This window comes from Thermobia domestica, chromosome 2 (assembly GCF_964235325.1).
Source record: "Thermobia domestica chromosome 2, izTheDome1.hap1.1, whole genome shotgun sequence".
In the NCBI taxonomy this organism is placed as follows: Eukaryota; Metazoa; Arthropoda; class Insecta; order Zygentoma; family Lepismatidae; genus Thermobia; species Thermobia domestica.
In genome coordinates this window covers 186384393-186398013 of record NC_137455.1, presented here as the reverse complement: position 1 = coordinate 186398013, position 13621 = coordinate 186384393, and the positions used below count along the sequence as shown (strand labels likewise).

The window sequence follows — 13621 nt, the reverse complement described above, 5'->3', positions numbered from 1 at the left end:
AGAAATGAAAGGATGAGCCATGAGGAGGAATAAAAGCAAAAGGAAGAGAGGAAATAAGTTGGATGCATCAGAAGTTTTTATTTCTTGGGTGTACGTTGCAATAATAAGCGGATCTGCACGGAGAAGAAGCAAGAGTTATCAACCATTTATTTTAAATTTCCCAGTCAACTTAATCGCTTCCTTCTCTACTTTGAGGAGGACTTTTAACAAAGTTTGATGTTTCAAGGATACGAATAAGTTAACTTATTACACTCATAATAGTTATTCTTACAGGCGGTGGTTAGAATAAAAACACGTGGTGTGAGACCAATCAACAGACGGGTAATCAATACATTTTGTTCCAAGTAAGTCCTTCCTTGGTCATTATTGTGAAGTTGATAATTTCCAATCTGGTTTCTTTTGGTATTAATATTCAGTTTTTCTACTTCTATAAAGTACATGTTCAACAACGCTTAATAATAATAATAATAATAATAATAATAATAATAATAATAATAATAATAATAATAATAATAATAATAATAATAATAATAATAATAATAATAAAGTGTGAGTTTCGCTGTTTCAAATTTAGTATTTTCTTCTTTCTAAAGTTAAGAATTTTAGGCTTTATTCTCAGTGGTTGAACTTCGATCTTAACGTATAAAACACATCGAGTGACATGATGTCAATCTTCTTGGTTTAAGCATGAGTTTTTGTCAAGTTTATCTGAATACTACTCTCTGAAATATTGCATCCCCTGTAAATAATTATAGCTACAGGTCTGTATAGCTCTTTCCGAATCTTACACTATTTGTTTGACATTAGGTTGCTTTGTTACAATGTATCGTTCTGCATTGTACACATTTGGTGATTTCTTGTACCCAGTGTTTCTTTCAAAAAAAAAAAAAAAAATGTTCCAAGGGCACACACTTAGTATTCGAATGGGCACATATTATTTTCACATGGTACTATTCTATGCATTAATGGATTGTATTACTGTATTCTATGTATTATTGTATTGTTGGTTTGGAATCATTATTACTAATTTCTAGAAGTCATCACGTGATTAAAAAATGTATTTCCCTAAACTTTATTATCCGATGCTTCTAAAATTGCTTCAGCTTCCACGTCTCAAAATGCATATCAGTACATAAACAATTTAAGAAATAGATAATAATAATAACAAATATAGGCGCGTGGGGTAAATATTTCTACAGAGAGTAATATTTTCAACTACTTGTAACTGCTCAAATGAACCACGTACGCAAAATATGAACATACAAAGTTACGTAGCACACGATTCCACTCCAAAATAAGTAAGTCTTAGTATGCTCAAAAATAACTTGGTGTATAGCAATGATATGTATTATGACCCATCCTAGTAAAAAAAAAAAAAAAAAATCTCCCTTGCGCGTTTACAAGGGTTAACATATGTTATTATCATATTTCTAAGCAGTGACGTAGCAATAGGGTAGGCAGGGTAGGTATTGCCTACGAGCACAAGGGTATTTCGGTATATTAGGGGGCGCTCTAGACTTTTAATTTAAAAAAAGGAGCACATTATATAAACGGAGTCACAAGTTTTCGCGGTCTTCATTTCCGTACACGGCAAGAATAAAAATTCCTGCTCACTTCACTCGCAGTTTATTGCATTTGCGTATCAAATTATTGGCATTACTGTAATCTCGTCGAAGCTATAGCACTGTCTAATTAAGAAATGAATCCTCCTGTATTAATACGATATCAGTCCTATATTACATGCAGCGTCGATTTTAGGTTTGATGGAGCATTCAACTGTGAACACTCAACAGGCCCTTTATACGTTGAGCTTTCTTTTCTAGCGACAAAATGTCGCCGTTTTTTAGGTTTGAATATATGCTATACACTAAATTATAAACCCAACTGTTATCTAAATGGAAACAAGGGCCATTACAAGTAGAGTTGGGAAGCAAGGGCTCCATTATAAGCGGGACTGGATATCAAAGGCCTCATTACAAGAGGGGCTGAGAAATAAACCCCTATTACTTGTTTCATAAAAGCCTAATACATAACAATGCAAAACACTATTGTTGTATGTGCGTTTAATGTATTTGTTTTTTGTTATTTGAAAATTACATTACAATCAGTTTTTTTTTTTTTTTTTTTTTTTTTAATTTTTGGGCTACCAAGTGAGTGGGGCCCTAAGCTACAGCTTGTTTCGCTTATACGTAAATCCGACACTGATTACATGTACTGAGCTTACTAACTTTAAATAGAATTTCCCTGCGCAACAGGCTTTCGATAATAATGACAAATTCTATGACTTATATGATCTGGATTAAAACGAGTTTAAAAGTGTTGCCATGATTATTAAGCACATCACAATTACTACGTTCCGCTGCTACACAAAATCAAGCACAAGTACCAAGGGTCGGGCAAACCGGACAATTGTCTAGAGAACCAACGTCAGGTCGCGCCCAAACGAGCACCCGAAAATAAATTTTCGAACGTATTTTCTAATATCAATGTAATAAAATTCTAAATATAGGCTAGGACTAGGTGCCGCGGGGGCGTCAAAAAGACAATTTGGCCGGGTGAAAATTTTGCCTTCATTCTCTCCTGATACTGGCTAAGATTACGTAATGTTAAATGAATGAGGAGGATACAGGCCGGTAGCGAGTCCAAAAATGTAGGGGGCCCGGCTAAAGTTAGGGGGGCCCAATCCAACCTTATTATAGTTCATCACCATATTATAGTTCATTTGCAAGCCTACCGCAAAAATTTTAGAGGGGGCAGCAAAAATTTAGGGTGTCCCGGCCCCCTAGATCCCCCTGGATACGGGCCTGGGAGAATACTGAACTATTTTGGCTCTAATTTCAACATTATAAGAGTAATAATTAGCTGACCTTTTAAATACCGATTGCAATATTACTTTTTTTTTTTTTTTTTTTTTTTGTAGACGTGATGACTTTTCTCTTTAGAGAGTTTCAGGTAAGTTAGAAAAACGAAGGAAGCCAGTGCCGAAAATATTCTTTGATGAATTGACACAAGATACACGATTTACGACCCTGTGAAAGAATTCGAGATCAAAGTGCTATAGCTATTCTCGACTCCGTAATAGTAAACATAAAGTACGCTTCGAAGGAATGAGGGAAGTTTGTGGAAGATTTTCGTTCTTATGTTCGTCAATGTTACGGACCACTCCTGAAGAAGAGGTTACTAAGCAGTCTTATAACTTTGTGCTTCTGTATGCAGACGATTTATCCAATCACTTTGCACGAGAAGTGTTGACTTTCAGAGATACTTTTCAAGACAGACTTTCAAATCTTTCAACCCAGGAAGAGATTCTTCATTTTATTACCGAATCTGACCTCAGCTCAGCATTTCCAAATTGGATGACTACGTTTTGTTTATATGTAACTCTTCCTGTTACAGATACAACTGCTGAGCGATCATTCTCTAAGTTAGACAATTAAACAAGACATATCTCAGAAGCATTACGTATGACCCAAGAACGCCTTGGGGTGTGGTCATTCTGAGTATTGAGCAAAAAAGAGCTAATGGATTGGACATCTCTGATCTGATAAAAGAATTGCAGAAGCAAGAGTAAGAAAAAAACACTTTTGACTATACAATTTGTCGATTAAAAAACTGAAAATAGAAAAACATGCTTCAGAAGGTTTATTATTTATTGTATAATTATGTAAAATCGTAACATAGTATATATATTCATTTGAAATCCTTGTGGTAATACTGATTGATACAGTACTGTTTATTTATACTACCACTGTAAAACAATCCGAATTGTACATGATTATATTTTTAATGAACAGGACACTCTGTAAAATTTACTTTTAAAAGACATACCACAACGATATAAAAAGAGGAACGGTCAATACCCTCCTACTGATAATTTTCGATTTATGGCCATTTATGCGCGTACGCATAAGTGTACATGGTCATGCATGGGCCTATTCGATAGGTGAGGGGGGCGCTGCTAGGGATTTTGCCTAGGGGCGCCAAAGACTATTGTTATGCCACTGCTTCTAAGCTATGACGTGCATAAAGGTCGAAGGTCCTATAGAACGGCTATGTTCGTTAGTCCATCCATATGTCGAGAGGTATCAAATCAAAGACAGTAAGAAATATCGAGATGCATTTTTTAAATCGATATAGCTTGCCAAAAATAGGTTCCATCCCCTCTCTTAACCCTGTATTCTAACCTTAAGTGGTTCATTTCATTTTCAGTTTAGCTTCCCTTTGAGCAGTGAGGTTATATGAGATATGGGTCTACAGTTTAACGTGGGATCCGAACAACATGAGCTCCTACCGGAAATCAAACCCGGATCTCCCACTCTACAGGCGCGCACGCTAACCTCTTAGTAATGAGGTCGGTAATATCTCCAGTATGATTTGGGTAATCTTAATTTATGGTCATCTATAGCCCTAGTATTGCGTGTAGAGTGCTCCCTGACAGCTCCTAGCTATCGACAAGTCATTGCTGTGATCACATACACCCATTCATGTCGTTCATATTTCCAGCTGGGAATGGCATATTTCAGCAGAACAGAGCTCCGTGTCACAAGATTAACTGTTGTGCCGTAGTGGTTTGGAAAACTCATTGCTAAGTTTCAATTGCTGCAAAGACTCTCAAACTCCCCCGAGTTTTACCCAACTGAATTCCTTTTAGCTGTCGTTGAATGTAAATCCGAGCTCCGCGGAAGTTATAAGAACTAGTGGAGCAGATGTGGTCCATCTTGTATCCAGCCCTTACCAAGTCATCATTGCTTCAGTGCCAAACCACATTGCTGTTGACCTACAACCCAAAGGGACCATAATGTTATGGCTGGTCAGCGTATACAGCCTGTATATATAGTGATATATAATTAATATATATTGATTATACTCGAATATCAGTATATAATAAATATCATTATACTAACGAAAATGTTATATTCTACTTATCATAGAGAATCTTGACCCCTTCCTGCAATAAAATCTGGAATGGCATTGCTGATTCCCACTATGCCATTAACAGGGTTTAGAGTAATATAAATCTTTTAGGGAAATCTAAAAATAGCCTCTCTTTTAAAGTGGCATGTGGATATCCTATGAAACGAACTTAACGTAAAATCCTAACTTCGTGTTCTTCCACAATATAGGTGAATAAACAACGAAGGCAAAAACACGAATCACACAATTCATATTTGAGTATATTAAGGATAAAAATTACATATCGTTTTGGTTCACTTAGCTATAACAGCAAACAAATATATTTAATTGAACGCTACAACCATTACACGATTCAATATATATAAAGCTTCAATCCTTGTTTACTATAGCATTGTTCAAGCTCATAAAAACTGATTACTTGCAAATAAACTGTTGTTTAAACTGCGAGCAGACTACAATGATAATGTTAGGATTTAAATTTTACTGTGTCAATCAGGACCAATACAAATTTCTTTCTCTTTTTTTTTTTATTATTTTTATACTTCACTTACTGCCTTACAGTGTGTACGAGTATGAGCGTGTGTGTATAGATGTACAGTACCTTTACTTTCCAGAGAGGTTCTTTCCACAATTTCATTTTCATGGAAGCTAAGGAAATCGCCAAGTAGATACGTCTCCACATGTGTTGATTCAGAGAAGAAAAGAAATTGTTTTCACCTTTTTCGACTATATCGGTATCTGAATACTACTGCTTGTGTAATTTTTATTTAGGATTTGCGTACCATTTTGAAAAGTATGAGAACCAATAGAAATGTAATTTAAGGAGAACTTGAAGTTGTTTTCGGAAGACTATGAAGGCTAAATTGAAAAGGAAATGTTGGTATGTTACGGCCTTTATATTTAGAACTTCCTTCAATAATCAAATGGAAATTACATGTTTGAAAAGCAACACTTCTTGATACGTTTCTTCAGTAATTGCGTAAGATTAGCCTGCTTTTGCATTTGGTCATAGCTTAGAATTTATATATTTAAGTTGAATCTGTTGAGACTTGTGTAAACTCCTTTCTCTAAAATTGTTACTCCTATGCATCGAAAAATGTTCTTTTTGTAAAAGAAATGTTTGCTTTATCGAAAATTTTATGATTAGCTATTTCCTTCATGAAGTAAAACTCAGTACAAGTGTGTGCTAACTAAGAAGATATTGAGTTTAAATGTATAGAATGATACTTTGGCAAATTATATTTATTGGCTAAGTCAAACGAAGTTTAAATCATACGTTCCATGATGCAGAAACAGAAACCGCTTTACTCATCGTATGCCAGTGTCTTTCTCGTGTCTTGCCTTTTTATCCTACTCAAATTATATATTAAAGCAATAATTTGTAAACGGTATGCAGCCATGCACCCACCGATGTGCCGAAAAAAAGTTAGGATACTGAAACCAAATAATGATCCAATCTTCATTATGGAATAATTATTTTTCATTTTATGAAATAATATTTTCTGTTTTTTAATTGCGTTTACTGTAATATTTCTTTATGATCAACACGAATAAAATGTTAATTTTTATAGATATGACCCGTAAGATTTTAAACTACACAGTTATTGTGTCAGAAATGATATAGGTTGAAAAGCACTCCATTTAATGTTTCAGTTACGTGATATACAAACTTAATTGTCTTGTTCTAAATAGGGTGAAAGTTTCTACTTAAATGATTTGCAGAATTTCACGTGATAATAGCAGAGGCTTCAGCCGATGTTTCATAATTAATTAATTAATACTAGGGAAGAAACAACACAAAAAGTTTTTTTATTGCAAAGTTTTTACTATGATTATTACAGTAAAACGAAACAAACAAATATTTTATTTATAAAATTTTATTGACAATAATTCCTGTAAGTTTTAAGCAATCTAGTCATTAGAACAAGAAGAGGATAACATACGTAACAACCTTAATTTTGCAAAATACCAACCGTCTTAGTACTGCACTGGATGTGGTTATTATGCATATATTATAAGTAATACTTGTTCTTTAGATTTAGCAGTAGAAATTTGAAATGATATAAATCTTAATGCGAGGAACATTTAAGCGAGAGACATGGATATATTTCTATGTTAAATTTGGAAAGTTACATTATCAATGGGAATATTTCGAAAAGTTCGTTATACCTCTCAATTTATAAATTTTGCTTTACCAGAACTTCAGAAATATAATGTATGCTTCGCATATCTTTTAAAGCAATACAAAAATACATTACTATTTAGAAAAGAAAGAAAATTCAGTACATTTCATTTCATGCAATATTTTTCTCTCTAATATCACCTTTTATATCTGTTGCTTTAACATTTACTTGATTTTCAAGCTCTACCATGTATATATACTGAACTTTGAGTTATTCGTCACTTTAATAATCATTATACAGTGAAATTTGTATCAAATTTGGAGAATTATATTATTTATTTATTTATTTATTTATTGGAAAATATCTTCACATCTCTAGACCGATACACAATTTCTCTAGTTTTAAGACTTCTCTCAAGGCTGCGCAATTAGAAGAGAAAGAGACATACATCATCTCTGTATATTAAATGACTTTGTATAATTGTCCTTAATTTGATCTAAGTTTATGAAATATTAACTATATACTACTACTACTACTACTACTACTACTACTACTAATAATAATAATAATAATAATAATAATAATAATAATAAAATATATTGTAATACATATTCTTTCTCCATATTATTCATCCATGTGGCATACGAGATATTTTTCAACGGATAAAGAGGCAGTTTACATGCAACGACGATAAAAAAAATAAAAAATAAAGCTAAGATTAGAACTGCTGTTTAATTCTCATATGTCAAAGTGTTTTCCAACTGATTTATCTCTTTGTACTTAAATTTATTTTCAACCACTTTTTTTGTTAGTTTTATGTTCTAAATAAAGTGTGCAACTATCTCTGATATATTTGTTTCCAAGTTTCTACCATCGATTCTTTTTTCCCCTATTATTTTTTAATCTAGATCAGTGGAAAGAAATTTTGATCAATCACAGGAAATGGATCTTGAGCCAAGACGAGAAAAAAGCGGATGAAGCTCTTCGTCCAGGAAACCCAAAATCTCATCTCGACTTGTTTGGAGTGGATGGCTCGTTCAGGCAGCTAACAATAGATTAAACAATCTAACTTAAACGAAAGAAAGAATGGAGAAAAACATTTAACCAACATAATGTTTTGTAAACTGAAAACAAAATCGCTGCTTGTTTACATGCGTTTACATGTATATATGCAAAATAATGTATAATCTCACTGAATATATGTATAACATTGTACACGTTATATGATTTATTAATTAAAGTATCCTATATATAAAACAAAAGTATTTTATATATTCATCACGGCAAGTCCTAGAATGTTATCCGAATCTCAAAATATTTAAGAGTTGCTGGTTGTATAAATATCTAAGCGAAACATCTAGATATTCTTAATGCTCGAGCCGAAGGCTTATGGGAAATATTTAGTCGCGTACGGGTATAAAGAATGTTTGTAGAGAAGGTAATAGGCACTCACAAATGTCACATTGGGATGTTAAAATATAATTGTATAGTGAGTGACCTGCGAAAGAATTGTATTATATTTCTCAGTAAGTGTAATGTTTTTTTCTGATAGAAAATTTATATTTTTTCGCACTTTATCATAAAACACGTTTGGCAACATTGCACTCACTGAAAAGTGCACTTCAAAATAGAAAGGTATATTGCTAGCACTTTACAGTACGTGTTTTCCTTCCTACTGTTCAGTTATCCATGTGTTCTGGGTATCTTTCCTACTGCTGATGATGCTGTAAGAGTGAAAAATATATTTTTGAAACGTTGTTTTTCGCTGCACTGGGTTTTGATATAAGATAGAAGAACATTTTTTTTATTATATGTTTATACAGTTTATCAAGGGCAGAAATTTTATATTGAATTCCAAAACTACTGTAGTAATAATAAGAAAATGCTCTTTTGTGGTTGAGAAACTGCATTCAGTACTTCAGGATTCCATCTTCGTTGCTAGTTATCTTAATTTAAACTTTACCCTTTCGTTTTGCTTTTTTCTTATTCATATATGATGAATAATAAGATTACTGATTAATTCATTAAACCTTACTGTTGCCATCTTCATTTTGGGCACAAATTTTAAAAAAGAACAAAGAAAGCTATACCTATAAAGGATATTCATTGCGTTTTGCAGACAGATGAAGAAATTATTTCTCAGTTCCGATTATACTGGGTTTAAAAGGAATTAACTCGAGGTGAGTGCTAGAAATACCATACGTCACAGTGACTAATTCGGGATTACATTTGGATGAGTTTTGAAATATCCAACAAAAATTCTTTAATACTCGTAGAATATACACAATTATTTCATAACTGAAGAGCATTTAAAGACTTGTTTGTAACTCAAGGTAGTCCAAAGTTTACGATGTTAGGTCCTTGCTAAGATGGTGTCTCTTTATATGTATAAAAGATCGGAATATTTCACAAAATCTGAATAATGCAGGGTGGTCCAGCTTTGATCTCCGAATTTCATGTTGAAATAAAACACAGGTTTCCATATATAAATGAATGTTATTCCATTTGATAATTACAATACTCACTTGCATTTTAGTTGAGTTGTTATTTTTTGAATATAACATCATTTAAGTGTCCTCCACCTCTCTGAATGCAGCTGGTCAGTCATTCATGAAAGTTGCCCGTGACTCGGTGTAACAGATCCAGAGTGTTGGCGAAAATATCTTCCTGAATCCTGTACTTCAGTTTCTCCAGTATCTGCATCCGAGCTCCATACACTTTGTCTTTCAAATGCCCTCATAAAGAAAAGTCATGAGCGTTCAAATCTGGCATGGAACGCCCTCAAATCTGGAAATCACATTTCTAGGGAACATGATTCTGAGTGTTACTATCAATTACCTTGCTTCGTTGGCCGTTGCACCATCTTGTTGGAACTACAACGACTCCAGATTAACGTTTTTCTGTCGTAGCCGTGGGAGTAGGAAATTTGTCAACGTACGGGTGTATCTTTCCGTTCTCACAGTAACAGGTTTTTTGTGTTCATCCTCCAAAAGGTATGGCACAACAACACTCATAACCCCCACACCACACCACACATGACAAGTTTACACTATAAAGGAGCTTTCCACGTGACGTATATTTTCAGATACTTAATATCTAATGTTCTGTTTGTTCACAAATCCTTTCAGAAAGAAATTAGCTTTATCTTTCATGAGAATTAAATCAAAAAGGTTCTGGTTCTGATTAATTAATTCCAGTTGACCTGGCAACCTCACTCGCGTTCTTTTATCTACCTCCGATGATTCCTGCACCATTTCATTTTGTATGGGTGAAGCTTGAGATCATATTGGTACATTCGTCCAACACTGCTCCGAGGAAGATTCAATGTGAAAGAATGTCGTCCACTGAACATCTGAGACATGCAAGAATTGCCTTCGGTACGCGTGAGATGTTTTGAAGTGTACGGATTGTTTTCTTATGCGGCTAGAGACAGGATGATAGCTGTTAGCCTAAGGTTAATTTACAAAGAATTATTTTTATTAATTTACAAAGGAAGAATTGCTTTTGTTCATCAAAATAAACTTCAACGTAGTTTTAACAATTCGATAAGTTGTTGATAAGTAAAGTTGTTAGTTGTAAGTTGTTAATTGTAAATGAAGTAAATGTCCTAGAAGGGTTGATAGCCAACATCTTGGTTGTCGGAGACTGCAAGTGAAAAACTGGGAATGTTTCTCAACCGGCAAACAAAGCTTAGGTCCCAAAGATAGACATGCAGCAGTACGGTACATGGAAATGCGAAGAGAACTATTCCGATATCGTAAAAGCAATATAAAACTATCAACACAAAAGTTAGGAAAGTGTAGTTTAAGTAAGTGCTGATTTGAGATTCATAGCGATATATTCTCTTGTAATTTGTTATTTCAATTTATGGAATCTATGGCTACTTTCGTTGCAAAACTTTTCCTACTTGACACCTTCGATTCTGTGCTTATACTATTCAATGGCTATGTAAATTCCAGTTTCCCGGCAGTTTAGTGAATTTTTAAGATTGTGCCAGATAGCAAAAAATGCTAGGTAAGAGAAAAACATGGCAAATATAACTTTAAATATCGATATTAAGATGAGCATAACATTGATTGATATTGTTGTGTGAAATTACCACAATATTACTTCAAGCAAATGCTCTTTTACTTACATCAAAATATTTCCTATAACAGGAATATGAAGTTAAAAAGAACTGTACAACATTTTCTTAATATTGTTATCGTTGGGTGAAGCTGGTACAAAGTTGCATGAAATAAATGATTTTTGCTTCATGGAAACTGAAAAAAAAAAAAAAAAGGAAATGTATGAAAAATGTTTATAAGTAGTTCGTTTTGTGTGGCTCAGTTTCATACAGTCTTGTTCGCAGACAGCAACACTTCAGCTCAGTAAATAAACAAAAACGTACTACGTTCAAAGTTGTATTGAATGTCTGTTGGACACGTAATTGACTTTTATGAATGTTCTAGGTATTTTATCTTACAATTATTTCTTCTGATTTCTTTTCAGAATATCTAAATGATGATTTCAAGTAATCGTTCCGTGTGCGTGGGTTTTCTCGGGGTTCTCCCGTTTCCTCCCACTTTCTTCATTCCACCATTTCATTCATTACTCATTATCACCGTCTCCTTTAGCCTAACCGGCATAACCGTGGGACGTAAAACTCAAAATTTCATTTCATTTTCATTTCAAGTAATCGTCGATCATTATATCTAGAATCATTATCAACCACGCCATCAAACCAGAATCAAACATTAGCTCATCCAGAACATTTGATATTTGTTCTTTCTCTACCTTGATTCATTAATATCTTATTACAGAAAAAAGTAAATAGATTTCAGCACAAAACATCCAGTGAAGCATTCTTTGTTCATTAGTAAAGGGCCACAGCACAAGGTAACTGACAACAATTTATATATTTCAAAATTGCGTTATAAGGTGTCAAGCAAATAATGTTATCCTTTAAGTGCAAGCCAGAATATGTTTTCCACACAACCGACAACCAACTACTATTGTAAATGCAAAATGTTTCTCAAAGACACAGACAACTCTAGATATTTTGATACCCTAGCCGATAAATATTTCGGCCCATCCTATGATATTTCGGCTCATACTAATTTAGTGATATTACCTTTTTATGTTTAGGTAAAGGGTTTTGCCTAAATCTTCCTGACTTTAACGTAAGTTGATGTCATTGCGATTTCGATCAAATATGCGGTGAAGCCTGCTACCATATATAATAGCTTGCTTTAACGCTTCCGAATAGTTTGTTATAATCATTGTTCCCCCTATTAATGTTACAAACCTTGCAAAACAAAATAATAATAATAAATCGCCCGCTGCATAGACCATAAACTTTGCCGCCCCAGGAGGCTACCTAATTCGTCTATACGGACAAGCTGTTCGCACTGAGCTTACGTACCACTTCGTTCTTGATTTCGCCTCGTTCAGTTGTATTCAAAAGGTACCCCACTTCCTGCTTCGGGTTATAGTCGAAAGTATTAGATTCTAATGGATCACATTACTTCCCTTCTTTTCTCGATTTGTTGAAATGCAAATAAAACGTCCTGAACAAATCTTTTAAGTTAGAGCTTACACTTTAAAGATGGGTCCCAACCACCCGTCATTAAATGCTCTCCCATTAGATATCAAATATAGAATCATCTGCCCGAAAGGCAAGTGTATTTATATCTCGGCTGTGGGAGGGAATTTAATCTCAATTAGAGTAGTAAACAGCAAATCATTCTCTGTGTTAATTGATTAATACACAGGCTAAAACATTTTAAAAGACACAAGGGCACATACGGTAAATATGATCATATTAATGTAATCACAGTCGAATTTAATATTCTTAAATTGTGTAATCAGATTTTTATCAGGGTAAGCCTGTCAGTAGGTCACCCGACCGTTCCCGAATCTATGCGAGACCTGGTCCATATTATATCTAACCACCGTGCTGTAAACGAGCGTTATACACAAAATAGGTAGTCAGTGGTAGAGCGTTCAACTCCGGTGCTTGGGGTCCCTGGTTCGATTCCAGCTTGCGCCGTGTGGACCTTGTGGTGGACAAACACCGTGCTCATGGGTTTTCTCGGGGTTCTCCTGTTTCCTCCCACTTTCTTCATTCCACCATTTCATTCATTTCTCATAACCACCGTCTCCTTTAGCCTAACCGGCATAACCGCGGGACGTATCACTTAAAAATTTCATTTCATTTTCATTTTCCAGAATATAAACAGAGAAACAATATTCTCATTGCGACATTGCAACATCTATGCGCACATTTAAGTTAAGGTTAGCTAGTTTTTAAGCAGTTAGAGTGCGTTGGGAGCTGTCCCAGGTTAGATCCCCGATGGGAACACTTGGTCCAAAAATGTTTAAAAAAAAATCAGGCCAGCGATCCTGAGTAGTTTCCTTTTTTTCTCATTCATATTTGACAAATGCAGGGACGATACTAACATAATGGTCCCTGGCCACTTTCTTCCTACCCCATTTCTTTCTTACTCTCCCATTCTCTGGGTAGTATGATCACCAAGGGACGGGATCCACAAATCTAATTTCCTAATCCTGGTTAGCATGCGTAATTTCTGTGCATATGATCT

General features: G+C 34.3%; 1 protein-coding gene across 1 annotated transcript in view; it reads left to right on the top strand.

Annotated features, from left to right (window-relative positions):
• The window catches only part of LOC145679277 (retinol-binding protein pinta-like), a 71958-nt gene extending 63734 nt beyond the window's left edge, over window positions 1-8224 (top strand). Inside the window, exon 7 of the mRNA XM_081749865.1 lies at window positions 7946-8224. Coding sequence (XP_081605991.1) covers window positions 7946-8097 — 152 coding nt within the window. The 3' untranslated portion in view covers window positions 8098-8224. The remainder of the gene's footprint in view (window positions 1-7945) is intronic.
• Window positions 8225-13621: the final 5397 nt, after the last annotated feature.